The 22,018-nt window shown below is 31.9% G+C and overlaps 4 protein-coding genes across 5 annotated transcripts; all 4 read right to left on the minus strand.

The window, feature by feature from the left end:
* Positions 1-7,902: 7,902 nt before the first annotated feature.
* Positions 7,903-10,635, minus strand: LOC124916259 (berberine bridge enzyme-like 13). The gene is made up of 2 exons (XM_047456988.1): positions 10,458-10,635; positions 7,903-9,687 (listed from the first exon to the last, which is right to left on the minus strand). The coding sequence occupies exons 1-2, from the start codon at positions 10,633-10,635 to the stop codon at positions 8,102-8,104; spliced, it is 1,764 nt and encodes a 587-aa protein (XP_047312944.1). The 3' UTR covers positions 7,903-8,101.
* Positions 10,290-12,322, minus strand: LOC124913855 (berberine bridge enzyme-like 8). Its single transcript, XM_047454288.1, has one exon. The coding sequence runs from the start codon at positions 12,299-12,301 to the stop codon at positions 10,703-10,705; it is 1,599 nt and encodes a 532-aa protein (XP_047310244.1). The 5' UTR covers positions 12,302-12,322; the 3' UTR covers positions 10,290-10,702.
* Positions 12,323-12,401: 79 nt separating this feature from the next.
* On the minus strand, positions 12,402-14,000 carry LOC124913856 (protein LSD1-like). Of its 2 annotated transcripts, none has more exons than XM_047454290.1 (7): positions 13,716-14,000; positions 13,361-13,505; positions 13,180-13,290; positions 12,992-13,104; positions 12,845-12,892; positions 12,678-12,773; positions 12,402-12,607 (listed from the first exon to the last, which is right to left on the minus strand). In XM_047454290.1, the coding sequence occupies exons 2-7, from the start codon at positions 13,470-13,472 to the stop codon at positions 12,566-12,568; spliced, it is 522 nt and encodes a 173-aa protein (XP_047310246.1). In that variant the 5' UTR covers positions 13,473-13,505; positions 13,716-14,000; the 3' UTR covers positions 12,402-12,565. The 2 variants fall into 2 exon arrangements, with proteins under 2 accessions (XP_047310246.1, XP_047310245.1); XM_047454289.1 differs by having other exon boundaries at positions 12,678-12,776.
* A 2,259-nt stretch (positions 14,001-16,259) lies between these two features.
* LOC124916260 (transcription factor FER-LIKE IRON DEFICIENCY-INDUCED TRANSCRIPTION FACTOR) lies at positions 16,260-18,153 on the minus strand. The gene is made up of 4 exons (XM_047456989.1): positions 17,578-18,153; positions 16,741-16,974; positions 16,474-16,659; positions 16,260-16,379 (listed from the first exon to the last, which is right to left on the minus strand). Exons 1-4 carry the CDS (start codon positions 18,151-18,153, stop codon positions 16,260-16,262), a joined length of 1,116 nt encoding a protein of 371 aa, XP_047312945.1.
* Between the last annotated feature and the right edge of the window lie 3,865 nt (positions 18,154-22,018).

Raw genomic sequence — 22,018 nt, forward strand, 5'->3', positions numbered from 1 at the left:
GCATCCAGAGGAGGAACTAACTCGACCAACGGGAGAGAAACCGATTTGAGTGAAAATATTTTGTCCCTCAAAAATTAGTTAATTATACGACAATCAAAAACTTGTAATATGATTAAATAGTGCAAGTTGCAACTTATTATTTTCTTCTAATCTTGTAAAAAAATGAGAATGAGCTTATACATTTAATTTTTGAAGAAATTATTATTTATAAAAAATATTAAAATAAATAGCCTCTTAATTATAGAGTCTGTCCCTGAAAAAAATCATAATTTTATTCAATGTTGGTTGATACTCGGAAAATAACTGCGCGCTATGTTTTCTATGTGGGTTAAAAGACGGTATTTCCTTCACAAAATTTTGGTTATGTTTAAAAATTAGGTTTCATGTTTATTTATTTAATTATTTTTCAAAATTTTAACATATATCGGGTTTTGACATAATAAAAAATAAAATATTAAATAAATATTAATACCTGCCATTTCGATTGATTTTTTTTAGAAATGGTGCTCGAAAATATTAGTTTAAGGCATTAAAATTAAAAATAAATTCAAATTTAAAATATTATAGAAAACAATTAATAAAGGACAGTTTAAAATATGATTTAGTGTCTCTAATTGTCATAAACAATTTGAAACTAAAAGTTGAAAGCAAATAGGTCCTAGATCGTGAAATTGGTTGTACGATGCAAGTTTAGGCGTGATTTGGCCTGGGTCAACATGCATGAACGCTAATGTGCTTCACGTGCGGGGTTTTCTCGGTCAGGGAAGGATCTGACTGATTTTTCGGTCTAAAACTAAGCGCGATCAAAATTTCTTGGTTAAGAAGGAAGCAAGTTGGTTTCTCACACGAAAACTAGCTAGGCGTTTGAGAGTTATTTCTTAATTCATAGTTATATGTGAGATGGATAGACGTCATTTAATTAATAAAAAGTCATACTTCAAAAATAAAAATAAAAAAAAAATTCTCTTTAATAAAATAACTCAAATAAAAATTGTATCTTAAATTAAGAGGGAATGAAAACAATTAAATATGTACAGTTAACTCCTTATTTGTTTCCAAAAACAATCAAATGGATATGACAAATTGACAATCAATATAAATATAAATATAAATATAATTATAATTATATATATATATATGAAGCAGGGACGGATCCAAAAACTAAATTTGGTATTGACAAAACTAAATTTGGTATGGGCTTGAAATGTCAGATGTTTCAATCAAAATATTGTTATGTTCCGAAAATTGTAAAATTCATTATTCTTTCTTAATCAAATTATTTGATCAACAATAGAAGTTTTTATAATACTTAAAATATTCATCCATCAACCAAACTCATAAATTTTGGTAAAAAATAGATGATAATAATAAAATAAAATTAATTATAACACTCTTAAATTTATAAATAAGAAGGTTAAATATTTTGTAGTAGTAATAAATAATAATTATTTTTTCTCAAACATATAAAGTTTTTACAAAAACAAAATTATTTACCTCTTCATTTACCGCCTAGAACATCATTTGTATGAAAATAATAATTATTCATATTATTTATTCATAAATATTATCTTAACCAATTTTAAAAAATCTCACTTACTTTATATTATATTTGAATAAACTTGCAACTTTCCAAATATACTTTAACTTCGTTATTTTTATTATAAAATTTTCAAGAATTAAGAAAAAAATAGTAAATTATATTTGGTTAGAAAGAGATGTGTACATGAGATATAAATACAAATTTAGGTAGACAGCTTGTAATTATTTTAATACCATTATTTCTTTTTCTTTTTTTTTTTTTTGGGAAAACAGCTTAGTGCCATTTCATTAAAAAAACCCAAAAGAGGGAAAAAAATACAAAAGTTTAAGATCAGATCTAGACAATTTCTAGATTTGACAATGAAACAATAATTGAATTACAGACAATAACAATAATCAATTAGCGCCTACAGCGTTTTTACTTTTATTCTACTTGTGACCTTCTCAAACGAAATATCCCATATATGGCAGAGCTTTCTATTCTCTTCATTCCTTTCGATTCCTCTCCAGGATTGAATGAGTGCATTTCCATCTGAAGTTATATCTCTCCAAATATCTTCAGCGGTTCTACTTCTTCCACTGTGAGTTCTTGAATTTCTTTCTTTCCAGATATTGTAGATTACTGCTCCAAAGTAGCATTTCAACATACTTACATAGAAGGATCTTCCTTTTGTTTTATTCTTCATCCACTCTTGGATTTCTTCCCATATTCTTGGAAAGTTGATGATGTTCATGTTTGCAGCATACATCCTCCAGATTTGTATTACAAAAGAGCATTCCCCAAATAAATGGTTTATGATTTCCTCAACTCCCGAACATAGGACACAGTTGATATCAGGAATGTTTATATATTTTCGAATTTTGTCTTTTGTTGTCAACCTTTTCCTGTATACCAGCCAGAGAATAAATTGGTGACGAGGAATAATCTTTGGAGATCATACCACATTATGCCAATCTACCTCCTGTTCTCTTGTTCTAACAATTTCCCATGCCTTTCCTGTAATAAACTTCTCATTGCTTTCTGTTTTCCAGCTTATTTCATCATTATTTTCATTGAGTTGCTTCTGCCTCATTAGGTTTAGGATTCTATCACCTTCTGGAATACGCCTCAAAAGTGAATCACATCTACCTTCATATACGTCTCTAAATGAGTATTTGATGTATTCTCTTCTAACTCTGTTTCCTTGCATTTCTTCTTTGAATATAATGGGAATATTATCCAGCCAAGGATCATGCCAGAATAGTACCCCTCTTCCATTTTCCAATTGTGGTTTTCACCATTTGAAAGGCATCTTTTCTTGTTTTTAGGATTTTCTTCAATGACCATGCCATTCTTTCGTTGATGCTTAGTGTCCAGATACTCTGCTCTTCTTTCATAAATCTTGTATGCACCCATTTGACCCATAGGGAGTCCGCTTTTTGCTCCAACTCCCATAAGCTCTTGATGGTGAGGGCTTTGTTCCATTCAACACAACTTTTTATTCCTAGTCCTCCTTCTTCTATGGGAGTGCAAACATCCTCCCATTTGACTTTTTTTCCTCCTCTGCCTTGTGCTCCCCATATGTAGTCTCTCATGATTCTATCGAGTTCAGCCATTACTTTCTTTGGGATGACTATCTGTTGTGCCCAGTAGCCAATAATTCCAAAAATGACTCTTTTAACGAGCTCGATTCTACCTGCATAAGACAGTTTTTTCGTAGCCCAACCCAAAACAGAATTTCTAACCTTTTCTACCAGTTGTCTAAAGTGATTGTATCGGAGTTGTTTTGATGACAGGGGTACTCCAAGGTATTTCACTGGTAGTTCACCTTCCTTGATTCTCATAATATTGAAAATGTTTTCTTTCCTTTCTTCATTAACCCCTCCATAGAAAGCCTGACTTTTGTCCTCATTGATGTATAGACCTGTAATACTCGAAAAAGATTGTTAGAGCTTCTTTGATTATACTAACAGATTCAACATCCGCATAAGCCACAAAAAATAGATCATCTACAAAACATATATGGGTTATTGCTTCTTCTTTGCAGTACGGGTGAAATTTGAAATGATGACTTCTCAGAAGCATTTTTAAAATGCAGTCAAGAATTTCCATTATTAAGACGAATAAGTAAGGAGATATAGGGTCTCCTTGCCTTACTCCCCTTTCACCCTTGAAAAAGCCTCCATGAATACCATTCACGCTCACAACAAAGTGAGGAGTGGAAACACATTGCATAATCCAATCAATGAAAATAATTGGAAAACCTGCAGCAAGGAGAAATTCGTGGATTGATCCCCATCTGATCGAGTCAAAAGCTTTTGTAATGTCAATTTTGAAAGCCACACGTGGCGATATGTTTTTCTTTCCATATCCATTCAATAAGTTTTGCATGAGTAGGATGTTATGGGAAATAGAGCGTTTAGGAATAAATGCTGATTGCCCTAATCCTACAAGTTTATCAATAACTGTTTTCAAACGTTGCGAAATAATTTTTGAAATAATTTTATAAATAACATTGCAACATGAAATAGGACGAAAGTCCTGAATTTTTTCCGGAATTGAATTCTTAGGAATCAAATTCAACACTGTGACGTTCCATTGCTTCAACATTTTCCTGTTTTGGAAGAATTCCAAAACCCCTTCGCTTACATCTTTACCCACTATTTCCCAGTTTTCTTTGAAGAAGTTCGCGTTGAAACCATCTGGCCCTGGGCTTTTATCCCCTTTCATCGAAAACATAGCTTTTCTAACTTCTTCCATACTAACTATTGTAATCAATTTGTTACCACTTTCTTCACTGATTTTCCTTTGCACAATCTGTTGAAGCAATCTTCGGTTGTCCTCTATTGTTGTGCTAGTTTCTATTCCAATCAGCTCTTTGTAGAAACTTATTGCTTCCTCATGAACTGCTTTTTGTCCCTGTAAAACATCTCCATTTGAGTTTGTGAGCCTTAGGACCTGATTTCTGAAATTCCTTGATGAACATTTTTTATAGAAGAAAGAAGTATTCTTGTCTCCTAATGAAAGCCAATTTTCTCTAGATTTTTGCTTAGCAAAACTTTCCTCTTTAGAACAGAGGTCTCTGAATCGCGTAAGAGCCTCTTTTTCCTCTTCCCTGTTATAAAGTAGATTTGGGGCTCTTAGTGCCTTGCTTTGTATTTCCTCTAGTTTCATTCTGGCTTCCTCTACTCTTTTAGAAATCCCACTATATTTTTTCCGGTCTAGTTTATTCAGCTTCCCTTTAAGTAATCTTAGTTTCTCACAAACTCTAAACATCTTTGTTCCATTAATTCTGATGTTCCAAGTTTCATTAAGGATTTTATTAAATTCTTCATCTTTCATCCAGAAATTGAAGAACTTAAAGGGTCTTTTCTGTTTTTTCTCCTTTTCCCAAAAGAATTTCAAAGGGCAGTGATCAGATATACCTGGTTGCAAAACCTGTATTTGGCTTCTTGGGTAAAATTCCACCCATTTTTCATTCACTAGGCCTCTATCAATTCTTCTCTTTCTCATGTTGTCCGCCCCTCTTGTAGTTGACCATGAAAATAGATTACCTGAGAAAGACGGTTCAATGCAGTTTATGTCTCGAATGCATTCGTTGAAATCTTGCATGTCTTGTGTTATGTCTGTCTCAGGCTCTCTTTCATTCCTGAATCTTGTAACGTTAAAATCTCCCATAATAACCCATGGTTCGTCGTCCGTAATGCTTCTTCTTAAATCATTCCAAAGTGTCTTCCTCTCTGTCCTAGAGTTGCTTGCATAAACTACCGCAAAAAATATTTTTACCCTTGTCATCAAATTGATAACCTCTGTCAAAATAACTTGCTTGCTTTCAAAAATTTTCTTGATTTCAACCCTTCTTTTATCCCATCCTACCCAGATTCTACTTTTAATCCCATCAGAGTTATGAATAAATTCTCATTCTTCTTTGAAGCAACCTTGGGCAACATTCTCTATTTGACTTTGTCTAACTTTTGTTTCAATAATTCCAAATACTGTGATTTCATTCTTCTCTGCTATTCTTCTAACTTCTCTTCTTTTTATGGGGTCATTTAACCCTCTAATATTCCATGTCATTAAGTTCATTAATGAAAAGAAGATGTTCCAGCTTTACTTCCCCTTCCTTTACTTTTTCTTCCTTTCTGTTTTTCCCATATAGCAGGGCTATAAGGAATTGTATTTTCCTTAATTTTCTTACCTTCTTGTTTTGGGATTTTTGTGTTTCTCTGGTCAACTTTTTTTTGAATTGGAGATTGTACAGTTTCAATCGATTCAGCTTCCTCTTCTTTATCTTTCCCATTTCCTTCACCCACTTCCCCTTTCTTGCTTTCTCCCACACTTTCCCTTTCCACAACCTCTTCGTTATTGATTCTTGCTTCCAATTCAAGTTTCTTTGTTACCTCTTCATTCTCAGCCTTTGATTCTGAATCTCTTACCACTCTGTCTTCCTTCCCCTGTTCTTCAAAACCATGTTCTGAATTTCCTTCCTTATCTTGATCCTTCTGTTTACTCAATACTAATTCTTTAGTAACCATTTTCTGTCTTTCATTCTCAACCTTTTCCTTTTCCAACATTTCTTGTTCTTCTTTCTGTTTCTTTTCTGTCTCTATCTTTGTCTCTTTCTCGATCTTCTTCTTCCTTTCTTCTTCAATTATTTTCGGGCACTTGTAACAGACATGTTCGAATGTATTACAGTCAAAGCATCTATTCGGCCTCCACTCATATGAGATTCTCATAATTGTGGGTTCACCTTTTCTGTCTGTTACCGTCATCTGGTATGGAAGATTTGATTTCGGGTGTATCTCAATAAATACGTCTCTATTTATACATGTCATACAATAAATATGACATGTAGCAATTTTTAGCTCTTTAATTTAAACCATACATATATTGTCATACAAAAATATTTAATATTTTCTTTCTTTTCAATTTTTTATTATTTTAAAAAAATATTTAATAATTTATTTCTCTAAAATCTTTAACCTTTTATTATTAAAGTATTATAAATAATATTTTTAAATTATTAATATATATTATTATATATATATATAATTTTTCATAATGTATTATTAATTATTCTTTTTTTTATTATTCATTTTATTTAAAATTGAACTTAATATAATAGTATAAGAGATAATATATAACATTGTAAATTAGTTAATTATAATTAATTTATTTTCTAATATATTTTATAAAAAAATGAAATAAATAAATTTGTAAAGAGAGAAATTGGACAAACAACTGGTATTTGTATATAATATATATTTTTAATTATAATATATATATTTTATTAATTTGATTGATTTATTTATTTTCTCTATTATTACTCATTTTAAAAACATATAAATAAATTATTAATTATATATATATATATATATATTTATGAGGAGTGACAGAGAGAGGGAATTTAGTGAGGGAATTTGGTGAGGGAATGACTGCTTTCATTGGTTGGAAAATGTAAAAGTGGGAGGAAAGATAGAAAAGAGAGAAATTATTTGATTTTTTCAGCGAATAAGATTATGGCACGTCATTCCCTCACCAAATTCTCTCACCTAATCATTTCTATATATATATATTATAAATTAACAGAAGAAGATAAGTAATTAATTAAACTATAAAAAATAATTAAGAATTTTTATATTTAATTTTTTATTCTCTTAAATATATATTTATCAAATATAATATGTGTTTTAAAATATATATTTATAATTTAATAAAGTGAGATAATTATTTGTGAGAGAAAGATAAATTATTAATAAAGATAAAAGAGAGAAATTATTAAGATAATAAAGAAGAAATAACACATCCACATTTTCATAACAGCACACACATTTCTTTACCCCTATTATTAATCATATATAACATATAAAAGTTTTGAAAAAACATTTATCCTGAACCTCCAGCCAGACCAGTCTTGGGCTACTTGATTTGAGGACATGGAGAGTTTTGTCTCCGCATCAGGATCTCGTCTCTTATAATCTTGATTTAAGGTGGTTAAATATATTAGTCTTTTATTTAAATATTTTAAAAAAAATAATAAGAAAACTAATATATATATATATATATAATAATATTTAAATGATTAAATCAATCATTGAACAATCAGTTTTGTGAGGGTAGACTAGTCAAATTGTTAATTCATAAAAATAGAAGGAAAAGAGGTTTTCTTTGGAAAAAGGATCATTTTTTTAACCATTTTGAGATGTTGAAAATGGGAGTGTGATCATTTCCCCCAAGACCAAGACCAGACAAAGACGATTTGGCTGATGAAAATATAAATTGAAAACTTTATTGTGTTTTTCATTCTCACTAAAACATATCATAAATTTTATTAACAAATTTAATCATGTATTTTCATTTTAACCCAATTCCACTTAAGGTGCTAATTAACCAATTTGATTGAATAATCATTATCTATAACAAGAAAGAAGAGTCTATGACAGTCTTAAACACCTCAAGAGCTTGTGAGTACTTTCTTATATATTATTTTTATTTTTGGGTTTATTATACTTTGTTCTTTATTTTCCCCATAATTTAGCTAATGAAAGTGGAATGTTCGTTATATGAGTTGCTTGGTTGTTTCTATGTAGGAAAGACAGGGATGCTCTGTTCGTGGCGGAAGAAGTTATGGGGATCAACCTTTGTCTTGATCTGCACCAGCCGAATGAAGTTGTCCTTGAAGTACTTTGTGCCCCAACCGCAGGCCTGAGTGAAGTCGGTTCCTTCCCTGTTGTTGTTCTTCCCTAAATCTAGGTCTCTATAGTTGACATACGCTTCTCTTGGGAACTTTGATACGTACGGAGCCATGTAGTTGTACAGCTCCCGAACCCAATCGATATGCTTCTTGGCTGAGGCCTGGCTCGGGTCTTGCCAAATGCTCAGGTAATCAATCATGAACAAACTCCCGTTCCTGTGTGGGAAAGGGCTGTCATCCTCGGGGATCCTGTTCATCATGCCGCCATATGGGGTCCATATTATATACGGATAATCCTCCTCCATTAACCTCTTCCAGACACCTTTCATGCCCGAATCTGGTATCGGCTCCCTCACGAAATCTGATTTCGCCTTGAAGTAGTACTTGGACATTAATGACTTCCCTTGAAGAAGTGCCTCCGGCGGAGTCCCACTCGGCAACCCTGCTATGAATAACACCGATTCGATCCAGCTCATCTCGATGCAGTCTTTTCGAGTTAAACCCAACTCCGGGAACCCTTTTTTCATCACCCCGATGAGCCTGTCAGCGTCACCGAGGAACAGGGCGTTGTATGTAGTGGCGATTGTCGTCTTATTCACCTTGTTGATTAATACCCTAATGAATAAATCCTCGTCAATATTGGGTGCGACTTGCTGCCATCGGTGGAGAATCCTCACCGCGCCTTGCTGCTCGAGCGTCTTTGTGAAGTTGAAGACCGTCACAATTTCTGGGACGGGAACGAGTTTGAGCTTCCATGCCAGGATAACGCCGAAGCTGGCCCCGCCGCCACCTCTAATTGCCCAAAACAGGTCCTCTCCCATGGCTTCCCTGTCAAGGAGTCTGCCAGTGGCATCGACAAGCTGAGCGTCGAGAACGTTGTCCACAGCCAGGCCATATTTTCTCAGCATGGAGCCATATGCTCCTCCTGTGATATGTCCACCAACTCCCAAGCTGGAACAGAGGCCGGCTGGGAAGCCATGGATCTTGCTTTTGACTGATATCCAATAGTATAACTCCCCAACCGTAGCGCCAGCTTGGGCCCAAGCCGTGTTCTCGTTTATGTCCACGCTGACCCCGCGAAACTTGGAGAAATCGATGATCACGAACACATCCTCCTCGATTCTGGAGGTGTAAGAGATACCCTCGTAGTCATGTCCCCCACTCCTGAATCTGAGGTGAACTCCGTTTTCTCTAGCACAGATGACAGCGACCTGGACATGGGATTCGCAGAGTGGAGTAAAGATGGCTTCTGGTTTGGTCTCGGAGGGGCCCAAAAACCTTAGATTCTGGGCAGTGGACTCTAGAAGGGACGTGAATGATGCATTTTGATCTGGGGTGTAGAAGGTGGTGGAGATGGGGGGAGAAGACTTAATTTTCTGGGAAAGGCATTCAAAGTAACAGTTGCTTGAATTGAATAAGACCAAGATAGATGAATAAAATTTGAGAAGAATAGGAAGAAAATGGATTTCATCTCCTATAATTGTTGTTGTTTAAAGGTGGGAATACTGAAGTTGAAGTAAGTTTATTTCATATTTATAGATCTACAAAACTACCCAAATCAAGATGTTAGCCAAGTAAAAAAGCGCAAGTCCTTTTGGGGAAAGATAGAAAAATTAGTAACATGACTAGAATATAGATGGTTAAGCTATTATTGCTTTTGCATTTAAGTTCCATTTGATCAAACCTAACTGTAATTCGTGGAACATCTTGTTAAGGAGGCGACCCTGACTTGATGAATCATAACAGCATGAAGAGAAAAACATTTGATGATATAGGTCTTGATAAATATAAATTAATCTGGATTTATATTTAATCAAACCAACCAAGAATCTGAGATTTACAAAAATTGAATAGAACCAATAGTATATGAGCCAAGCTTCATTCCTATGTATATTCTTTACCAGCCACACCCATTATAAGTTGTTGTTTAGACATCACTCTAATTATATCTTCTTAAGCAGTTTATTAGGTTGGGTGCATGAATCAGGAGGGTGGTGTTAGCTTTTTCCAGTAATAAATCTTGATTTTAAGAAACAAAACAAGACAATTTATTAGATTGTTGTTTTGTCAAAAAGGTTAATCATCTTTAAAATCATCCACATCCTTATAGGGAAAAGAAATTACTTAGGGTGAAGATGACTTTTCTCGGTTAAAAGATGTAAATTGGAAGATACTATCTAATATTTCATGGCATGTACAAAGTAATTTAAAGAGAATGAATTTGTTTCCAAATAAATTACATACCTGTAATATTATATGATAGATGTAGTGCTTCCTTTAAGAGCCAATGCTTAAGCCGCGAGAGGGTTCCTTTTATGGAGAGCTTTCGTCTACTATCATCATCGCAGAATACAATACCAATATAACCTTTAGCATGAACTTCTTCAATTGTTGTATCATTAGCAATGGCTTGTAAATACATAATAAATAAGAAGATATTCTTCTTGCAACACTCATTAATACATACACACACTTCATTTTGGATTTCCCTACTTTGAATCTGCAAAAGTTGCAATTGACGGAATGCTTTGTTCATACCAAAACAAGTTGTCAGGATCAACAGATGTTTTGACACGAACCAGGCGATCGAAATTGCCCTTGAAGTACTTAGTCCCCCATATGTTGGCTTCAGAGTAGCTTGATCTTCTTCCATTTTCATTGATACCCAGGTCGACATCTCTGTAGTTCAAGTATGAAGATCTAGGTGATTCAGAGACATAAGGTGTCATATAATCATAAAGGTTCCTAATCAAGCTAAGGTAATGAGCATCAGCATCATTCCCTTCCTCTTTCCAGTTTACTGAATACTGGATTTTGTACAGGTTTCCTTCTCTGTGAGGAAATGGAGTTTCAAACTCCGATATCTCGCTCATCCTTCCTCCATAGGGATTGAATGTCATCACCGGCTTCTTCAGTTCCATCATTTTCTTCCATATCCCTTCAAGATCACCTATGCTGATAGGTCTTTGCACGTAATCTGATTTCTTCTTGAGAAACTTCTCTGAGCTAGGCATTCTGTCGAGCAGTACTTGTGTGGATGTCCCCATGGGATAATTTGACCAGAAAAGAACTGATTCAATCCAATTCATCTCCTTGCAGTCATGAATTTGCAGACCCAATTCAGGAAAACTTTGATTCATGATACCCATCAATCTGTCTGCACTCCCCAGAAACAATGTGACGAATTTCGCCTTAACCGTCTTCAGGCCTTTCTTCTCAGACGGCATCACCACCACTCTTATGAAAAGGTCATTGTCGGTTTGGCTCGCAACATGTTGCCATTTATGAACCATCTCCGTTGCACCTTCCTCCACTGTCCTCTCCACTTTGAAGACAGTAACAATTTCAGGGACACGAACCAGCTTGATTTTCCATGACAAGATAACACCAAAACTAGCCCCACCTCCCCCTCTTATTGCCCAGAAGAGATCTTCCCCCATTGACTCTCTGTCAAGCAATCGTCCATAAGCATCGATCATTTTAGCATCCACGATTTGATCAACGGTCAGCCCATATTTCCTCATCATGTTGCCGTACCCGGCTCCACTGAAATGACCTCCAGCTCCGACAGTGGGACAGACACCAGCAGGAAAGCCATGGATCTTACTCTTCTCGTAAATCCCATAATAAACCTCTCCAAGTGTGGCGCCGGATCCGACCCAAACCGTCTCGGTTTCCATATCGACATCCACCGATCTGAGGTTGAACATGTCTATAAGCACAAATGGGAACTCCGACACATACGACAGGCCGTCGTAGTCGTGGCCTCCGCTCCTGATCCTGATCTGGAAATCATGTGATCTAGCGCAAATAATTGCGGCTTGGACATGAGAGAAATGGGTGGGCGTAATTATGAAGGAAGGCTTCCGGGTAGCCGGCGTGGCGAATCGGAGATTCCGAATGTAGGATTCAAGAACGGAGGAAAATGAAGAATTGGTTGGAGCATAGGTGACGGAAAGTATTGGTTGAGATGGGTCAGAATTTTGAGTTAAACAGTGGAGAAAGTCATCGTCTTCTTCGTGCAGTGGGGTTGAGTTAATCATGGAGATCAGTGACCAGAGATGAAAGATGAAGAATTTTGATTTCATTTATGTAGCTTCCAAAAAATATCTTTCTTACAAAGCTTGATCAATAAATAATTTTTTATTTGGATCCTAACACCTAAAGTCATAACCCCTTCATATAAAATTCTTATAGATTGCATTTATGAATTTTAAAACCACATTCAAACTACTACAAAGTTATGTTTTGGGTATTGTTGATGATTGATTACACAGTATAAATCAATGAAATTTAAATATTATTCGCACCCATCTTCTTAGACAAGATCCAACCGGTACTCCAATGGCGGGTCATTTTTTATCAGTTGTGACTCCGACGACAACATTGGTCACCTGCAAATTAACCATATCAAGTCTTTTTCATCCTTCATCAACAGAGAAAACAGTAAATAAGAATCCTTACCAATTTGCCACTTTCATCAACCGTCATTGGATTCTCAACAACCACTGTTTGGTGGTGCGTTTGAGGCTGAGACATTGGCGGTGGTGGTGGTGGTTGCTGCTGGCATAGATTTTTGAAAACAAATAAATAACTATTTTGAAACCAAATGCACATAAATGAAAACTTACTGTCGTCCCATTATTATGCATAGGAATGGGGATCCTGAAATTTTCCATCTGCAATGCAATAAATAATACAGAGATCGAATGAGGACTGATATTCAAATTCAAAATCAAACAATGCATCCCACTAAGAAGAATTTGAAGTATACTCACGTTTGCATTAGTAATATAATGACAAATTGCACATTTTACAGATGGAGCTCCATAAGTATACATCAACAAAGTATGACAGTTCCCACAGTTGATATGAGCTAGCTGACATGATGCTGCAACATCGAGATATATTTATATCGGCAACGATAAAGATCATGATCAAGATCGAGATAAGCAAATTGCACTACCTGAGGCGATGTTGACCGTTTGACAGCAAGAACATCTAACACTCGCTGCGCCACGAGCATACATGAGCAGTATATTGCAGCCTCCGCATACAAGCTGGGACATATCCATTCCTGCATTTTCAAAATTAAGCAAAAGAAAAACAGAGTAAATGTTGAAAGAAAGATTATAGTGATTCATTACCAGGAGGAGGAACTGTAGTGATGGCATTACAGAGTGCACAACATACATTTGTTGCTCCTCTTGGATAAAGTAGAATGCTCCTACAACCACTACAAACAAGTTGGCTCTGCATATTGCTTTCTCTAAACACACCCCTTCAAACACTCTGTAAACAATATTATGTACAGAAATCTTGGTCATTTCATAAACTTTTCAAGAAAGTCCATACATTTAGGAAAGTAATCAATAAAGATCGTTTAGGGTTCTTATGGTAACCCAATTGGAATCATAAGCAGACAATCAAATTGGCAGAAACATTGAAACAACGATGAGGGAAATCGTTTAAGGGTTGTTAGGAAAAAGAAGAATTGATTACCTGTAATAGAATAAGGGTTATGGAGGACGATGAGGGGGAATGGGAACCTCCAAAAGCTCAATCCACATAGGAGGAAAGATACAGATTCGATGAAACCAAGAGATATCCGACGAGAGAATGGATGAAAGAAAGTGATGTATGAACGGTGTGAGAGGAAGACGCAGGAATGATTCGAAGATGGGTCAATTTCTTCTTTTTTCTTCCTGCTGTTTCTTCCTCTCCGCTCATAAACGAAAGAGATTTCTTTCCAAAAGCTTTTTCACTTTTTTTCTGTTTGATCGAATATCTCCCCCCACCAAATATTTGACGATTATATTGATGATCAAAACTCAAATTGGCCCCTACACTTAATTATATTAATCTATTCTAAATTTTAACGAGATATTAGAAATAGGGATGATAATAGGGCGGTTTAACGCGGGAAATGTATTTATCGTTCTGTCCCGTTTTTATTTTGATTTTTTTTAATATCATCTTTGTTACTTTCGATTTCTGAGAATCGATACCGTTTATAAATAATTTTTTTAATATAATACATATTTTAATATATTAAAATTTTATATTATTATAAAGAAATAAAATATAATAAATAAATATATCGGTGATTTTATATATTTAATTGTATTTATAGTGTTCAGGGCAAATCGGGATAAGATCGGGGCGGGGAACACAAATATCATTCATGCCCCATTCTTGTTCGATTTGGGAGAAAAACTGTCCCCAAACAGGACAATTCGATTTGGTTACCGCGGCGGTTTTAAATTGTCATACTTAATTGGAAATGATACTAAGATGGAATGGAAGAGAAAATGAATAAATAAAAAACAAATAACTTACTCTTTAATAAAACAAACAAATAAAATAAAAATAACACAAATAAACAAATATCAAACTAGCCCTAAGAAATATATTAGGAGAATCCAAAGAGATTATAGCAATTTTAAATAATAAAAAATGACATTGATCACATATATACTAATAAAATAAAACAATATATGCAACATTAAATGATTGCAGGACCACTCTTCCTAACATGTACGTTCCTCCCACATTTTCCTATGATTGCTTAAAAAGACAATTATTTCTGTATTCATATTCTAATTGAGATGTATTTGAAAAATAAATATGTTTCTGAAATGAACCAATGATGTTTATAGTATTAATTTATAAAATATTATTAATGTACACTATTGGATATATTTGTCTATTTGAATGGTGCCACGAGATGACTTGAAATAGTAACTATTGTAATATTGTGTGTATTGGAATTTGGAACTTTGATGGTTATTATAATCTTTTTTTATAAAGAAAACTTTGGTAACATGTTGTATTGTAAAAATACAATAGTCTAAAATCCTACCCAGCATATGGTCTAATTTGGTATAGGATTATTAAAATATTCAACAGATTTTTTCAATAGTTTTGTTTGTTACAAATTTTGAAAATGTTTTTTTTTATAAAAATATATAAATTTAGTAATATATAATGATAAAATAAAATTTTAAAACACAAAATATAATTTTTTTAATATTTTAATTAATGAATTGAATAATATAATTGATAATGTTTGAATAAATTCAAATTATTTAAAACATCCCAACCAACACTAACATATATAATTAAACACTTTAAACACATATTTCCATTAGTTAGTTATAAAGAAATGAATCTCGTTATTGGGAGGCATGGATCGGGAAAACTAAAAAAAAAGATTGACTTATATAATAGATCTCTCGTCTTATAATTTTGGTGGACTATTAGATTGAAAATAAATCGGAGAATATTTAATAACTAAAATAGCTAAGTCGTTAAGAATTATTCGCAAAATCGGATATTAGAAAATCTATAAATTCGTGTAAAAATCTTATTATTATTTTTATTTATTTAACTTTTGAACCAATTATTTGGTATGTGTTTTTAAATTTTTACTTGCTTTTTGAACTCTTTTTTCATGGTATAAAATTTTATCATTTTGCTTAGACAATTTTTTTATGAAATGGATTATTTATAATAATAATAATAATAATAATGTACAAGGGTATATATATGGACATATTTGAATGGTGCCACAAGATGAATTGAAATGGTAACTATTGTAATGTTGTGTGTATGGAAACTTTGATTATTATTATTATTATAAAGGAAATAAAACGTAACAAGTGGTATTGTAAAAATACATAGTCCAAAATCCTAGCCAGTAATTTTGGAATAGGATTATTGAAATAGTATATGAATTATTTTTCTGTATGTTATAAATTTTGATAAAATGATTTATTTATTTTTGTAAAAATATTTAAAATTATAAATATATAATGATGGAATAAAATTTTAAAATATATAATATATAATATTTTGATTAATAAATGAAGTGATATGATTTATAAGAAATAATTAAATAAAATTTGATTAAATTTGAATTATTGAAAACTTGAACACATATTTCCATTAATTAGTTATAAATAGACTTCTATATCCATATGTAACACAATGATAGGAAATTAATACATGAATTATCAATAAAGACAATTACATATAGCTAGCTAGCTAGGGTTGGAATTTGAAGTGAAACCCTTGGTTCATGAATGCACCCGCAATCCATAACTTAAGAGTTTGAAGGTTCATTTCTGCAGCCTCCTCCTGATCATCAGATCCTGATCTCACCTGCTCAAATCACATGTGATCACATATATATGTCACACTGCCTTGTATATAAAGGTAATTAATATGGTATATATATGATGGATCAATCATGACTCACATTGAGGGTGAAAGTGAAAATGAACCTCATCTGATCAGTAGTAGCCGTGGCCAAGTTAGAGTTCAAAATATTGAAGGTTGCGGTTAAAGACTCCAAAGCTTTGTATAATGAAACAGCAACACCTTTTCCTCTATTGCACCCCACTCTCACATACAACCCTCTTTCTTCCACTTTGAACATGTCCATCTGACCATATATCACCATGTCATTTCATTCATTCATTCTTAAATCATATATAATTATTATTATTAACTTGTTCTTACTTACCTCGATTATCGAGTAGTTAAAAGGAGATTGGTTCAATAATATTGATGATGGGGAATGACGAATGATTGTTGAAGTGTCCGTCGAGGACCGTTGGTCGTTTCTTTCTCCGTTGGTGGCTAAGGAGGAGGAGGAGGAAGACTGGAGGTTGGCGATCTCGGCTTTTAGCTTCTTGGACTGCTGCTGAAGGTCCTGCACATAAAGCACAGCATCTCCAACAATGGATGCCTTGTCCATCTGCAGGCAATTATATATACCTAAATTCATTATTTACGTTCAAATCTCTACTTCATTGCTTTTCTTGCTTATTATAAATTAATTCAGACATAAGGAATCTATCTGATTATAAAATTTAGAGGCTGTTTGGAATTATTCACATCCAGTTAAGAAAGAAGTTAGATTCCAAACAAGACCTAAACTAGGGAGAGTTTATATAATTATCAAACCCGTTGTCATCTTTAATTATTATTATTATTATATTATACGCTTCCTAGCTAATTGTACTTCCACTAATAAAAAATAATAACTTGTAGATAATGTAAATAATACTTAGACCTTGTTTGAATTTTTTTGTTTTAAAGGATAAATTTATTTTAATTTTATATTTTGAATGTAAGATGCTTGAAGTACATCCTATATATATTCATACCTTTCACTTAAATCGAGTTTTAAGTAAAATTTGAGTTCTTAAATTTTAATCTCTTAAAAAGCACTGTGAAACTTGAGCAATTATATATTAAAAAAATATATTTCATTAATACCCATTTTTGAAAGGGTTGATTGTTTACTTGGGATTATTTGAAAAAGAAAAAAAGGATATATATGATGAATGTACCGTACCTTAGTAATGTTTGGAACCAAAGCGCGCAAAGAATAGAGCTTCTCTTTCATGCGGCCCCTCCGTTTCCTCTCAGATACCAGAGTTCGCGACCTATCGCTTTTAGACCCCCTATTCCCTCCGGTTGTTCTAGTCATGGTGGTCGCCGACGAATAATCTTCCTCATCTGGATCATCCTGATCATCGTACTGTAATAACATGACCTGGTCCTGCGCCGTGTCCGGAGTACTAAGTATATCCCCTATGCCGCCGCCGCCGCCGCCGACATTCAATATGTTAAACAGATCAACATCAGCACCAGCTCCATCATGATAAAGATCATTGCAGACCGGCGGCTGGGGGATTAATGATGGGATTGGCCCGAAGTGGGTTCCGACCATGGAACCGAAATCGCGAACTGAGGCATCCATAACTGCGGATTGATTAATAATATTGTCTTCTCTGATGAGACTTATGAACTGATCGAAGTTTGTTTCGTCCATGAAATCTTGAAAGATGAAATCTTGAGAGAGAATATTGCTGTTATTAATGATATTGTTGTTCATCCCAACCATTTGAAATGGGCTTGTATTATCCATGTTAGGTAAAGTGGTTTGATAGAGATTTGTCTGTCTGTCTGTCTAATTGCATCTATATATATAAATGGATAAATCTATTGTGTAAATGGAATCATCGATCTAATTTATAATTATATAAATTGGAGAGATAGAAAGAAAGAACTAGTAGTATTGAATTATTTTATAAGTTTATAAGCTAGGTCACTGGGTTGACAAATTAATGCTGACAAAAAAAAGAGTGCTAAGGGCGATGAATGTTCCAATAATTAGTATATATCAACCATTTGCTTTTGTTTCTTATCAATTCAATTAAATTAAATTAGTGCTTTTTTTTATCATAATAACTTTATTTTTAATTTATATTAAATTGTTTTTATTTAAAATTGAATACTAAACTATTATAACCTAAATTACATGTAGGGTGTCAACTAGCTTGTCGGTTAATCGATTGGTATTGGTATCGGTTCTACCGATTTCGATCGATTAATCGGTTTAACCATTGGACAGGTTTATATTTGGGAAGAATACCAATTTTACACACCAAGTTGTAAGAAGGTGTCAAATTTACTTATTAAGTATCAAAATTCCATTTATATGTATGAACTTGTCAAAAAGTGTCAAATATATTTAAAATAACAGAAATGTTAAACACTGTTAAAATTTTTGTCACATGTAATATTCACATATTTTTTATTTTTTTAAATTGACATTACTTTTATTATTTTTTATTCAAACAAAACATTAAAATCTTTTCTTATTTATTTTCTCTTTCTTTACCCTCACAACTTACCACTTTCTTTAAATATTTCTCTCTTCATTTCTCCATCTATGAGTAATTTTATTATTAATAATAATATTTAATTGATTAATTATAAAAATTGTTCTAAAAAGTAACGAATTATTAAGACTTTGCCACAACACTGACAATTTAGGATTCGGCCAATAAAGACTTCACCACAACATTGACAATTTAGGACTCGATCAATGAATGTTTCAACCAATGCTGATGATAGTGTAAGGTTTAACTGAGAAAGACTTGAATTTGGGGGTTACGTCTGAGAGCTGATAAAGTTTTAACATGGTGAGTATTATGAAAACTAAAATTAAAAATAGTCGGTTAAGGGAGATTTTACCTTGATTCGGCATTGTCCGCTAATGGGGACAATGATTTAGGGTTCGACTAATGAAGATTTTGGCCACAACGTCTATGATTTAGGAATCGGCCAACAAAAACTTCCACCAACGATGATGACTATTTAAAGTTCAGTTAGGGAACACTTGGAGGTTAGAAGTAGGTAAAAATCCAAAAGAACTTGAGTTAATCAAAGAGTGAAAAGTTAGAAAAAAATGGAGAGTTGTGGAGGGATGTGAGAGAAAGTAAAAATAAGTTTTGTTTAAATGAAAAAATAATTAAAGTAATGTCAATTTAAAAAAAAAAATATGTGGATATTACATGTGACAAAAATTTTAACACCGTTTAAAATTTCTGTTATTTTAAATATATTTAATACTTTTTGACAAGTTCATACATATAAATAGAATTTTGATACTTAATAAGTAAATTTGACACCTTCCTACAACTTGGTGTGTAAAATTGACATTCTTCCCGTTTATATTTATGATAAATTGTGAAAAAAAGAAAGAAAAAAATGACTTAAGTGAAATTAAATTAAAAATAAAAATAAAACTAAGAGGCAAACTATCTATTTTTTCAAAACTCTCTAGCCGTCCTCTTTGTATATATTCTTTTATTATATATAGATTATTATAATATATAATATTTATAAAATAACTAATATAAATTAAAATATAAATAATGTTTACAAAAAATAACTAATATAATTATAAAATATAAATATATAATTAAATTATTATTTGTTAAATGGATAAAAAAAATACTATATTATTTACCTGATAAATCAAAAACAGATAAAAAAAACCGGTTAATTAAAACCGCTAAACTAATAAACCTGATAAACCCTTAAATTACCAGTTCTATTTTTTTTTCTTCTCATTTCAGTGGCTCTTGGTTAAAAAATGTAATTAGGATAAGATTAAAGGGTCAGTTTGATCTTTGGTTATTTAGGTTTTCCTACTTTTTTTTCCTAAAAACTATATTTGATTAAATTTCTAAAAAAAAACAATTTTTTATGGTTAAAAGTCAAAAATATCTTTTAATTTTTAAAAATAAATTAATTTTATATAATTAAATAAATAATAATTTTGATATTTAAATAAATAAAAAGAGTGATTAAATAGTTAAAATGATTAATGAAATGTTGTTTAGGTTTTTGGATAAAAAACAGGAAAATCCAAAAATATCATTTGATCAAAAGAGGCCCTAATAGATGCAGTAAGGAATGATAATAAAAATAATTGATAAAAGAATGTTAGTTTGAAGTTTTTGGTTTGCTTAGATGGATTATTATTGATGGTATTTGGTTTGTACATGTAATTAATTTATATATATATATATATATATATATATTTATTAATTTTTTGTTATTATTACTCAATTAAAAAATATATAAATTAATTAATATAATATATATTTAAAAATAAGTAAATAAGAAGGAAGATAAATAATTAGTTGGAGTAAAAAAAATAATTAGTAAGTTTTATATTGAAAAATTATTCTAATTTGATCTAAATTTGTAATTTTAATCTAGCTGAATTTTCTATTACAAATCAAAATGATGGGCTAATAGATATCCTTATTTTGTTAAAATAATTTAAATTTTAATATTCAGCTAACTATAATAATTAAGGGTTAAGGATAATTTTCTTTTAGATTGTAAAAAAGTTAAGCAATTACAAATTTATGTATATGATTATTTTAAAAATAAAAGAGATCAAAATAAAATATATTTTATAAGGTTATATGTACCATATCTTTATTCAAATCTCTTCTACGTACTAAACATATATCTTTTTAGTTTACTGCTCTTCTCATCCATAGAAACTCAATTAAAGTCAACTCATATTATCCTATTCGTTAATTTATCATTGATAGACATCAAGTAAGATTAAAAATTTAATTAGGAAACATCATCTCACATAACATAAATCTATGGTATATATAATAACCTAAAATGAAACATATAAACATTAAAATTAATGTATCCTGTCCCTAGTCATCAAAGCATCTGATCAACACTTTATCTCAAAAACTCATCCACTAAAATTCAATCAATCACAAGATATTTGCTAATATATGTTCATTAAGAATCTTTCTGAATTGAACTTTATATACATATCATGATCATCACTATTATTGTAGTTATATATCAAACCTAAATCACATCTTAGTTCTTACCATTAGTACGTTTTTTATTTCTTTATTTATAAATAAACCGTCGTTGTTGTTTTGAAGCGAAATGACTATCTTAAAATTAAATCTCTTAGCTAAACGCAAGTAAAGTATCTTGTTTAGTCACAAATGCAGCATGAATAGTATCAAGAACAACAAATAATTATATACTTATTTAACTGAAATAAGTAAATACCTACATCATGCTAGTATATATCATCATTAATTTGATTCCAATAAGTATCCTCTACTAATCATTAAAACAATCCATAACTTGTGATTTCTTCTTGTTTTTAAAAACATAATATTTAAACAAACAAACAAAAAAAACTATACATAATTTCATACTTAATATATCCAACCCACCCACAGAATGCAAATCAGGGCTGAAAGGAACCAATGTTTTTTTTATTCTATTTTATTTTTTGAAAATACTTATAATAGTTTTATACTTGGCATCCACTTGACAATGACCACCATTAAAATGACTGGCCGCCCAAACAACAGATAAAATTATATATAAATTAAAGTCTTTAAATTCACAATCTAACCGGAAAATTAATAATAAGACGCAGT

The sequence above is a fragment of the Impatiens glandulifera genome, chromosome 9, assembly GCF_907164915.1.
Source record: "Impatiens glandulifera chromosome 9, dImpGla2.1, whole genome shotgun sequence".
NCBI lineage: Eukaryota > Viridiplantae > Streptophyta > Magnoliopsida > Ericales > Balsaminaceae > Impatiens > Impatiens glandulifera.

Coding starts and splice junctions, on each gene's coding strand:
- LOC124916259 (XM_047456988.1), bottom strand. CDS start 10,635: ATGTATTTACAAGCCATTGCTAATGATACAACAATTGAAGAAGTTCAT. Junction 9,688..10,457: donor TCTATCATATAATATTACAG/GTATGTAATTTA, acceptor CAACAATTATAG/GAGATGAAATCCATTTTCTT.
- LOC124913855 (XM_047454288.1), bottom strand. CDS start 12,301: ATGAAATCAAAATTCTTCATCTTTCATCTCTGGTCACTGATCTCCATG.
- LOC124913856 (XM_047454289.1), bottom strand. CDS start 13,472: ATGCAGAGCCAACTTGTTTGTAGTGGTTGTAGGAGCATTCTACTTTAT. Junction 13,291..13,360: donor CACTACAGTTCCTCCTCCTG/GTAATGAATCAC, acceptor TTGAAAATGCAG/GAATGGATATGTCCCAGCTT. Junction 13,105..13,179: donor AACGGTCAACATCGCCTCAG/GTAGTGCAATTT, acceptor TCGATGTTGCAG/CATCATGTCAGCTAGCTCAT.
- LOC124916260 (XM_047456989.1), bottom strand. CDS start 18,153: ATGGATAATACAAGCCCATTTCAAATGGTTGGGATGAACAACAATATC. Junction 16,660..16,740: donor TTAACTACTCGATAATCGAG/GTAAGTAAGAAC, acceptor ATATATGGTCAG/ATGGACATGTTCAAAGTGGA. Junction 16,380..16,473: donor TTTTCACTTTCACCCTCAAT/GTGAGTCATGAT, acceptor ATGTGATTTGAG/CAGGTGAGATCAGGATCTGA.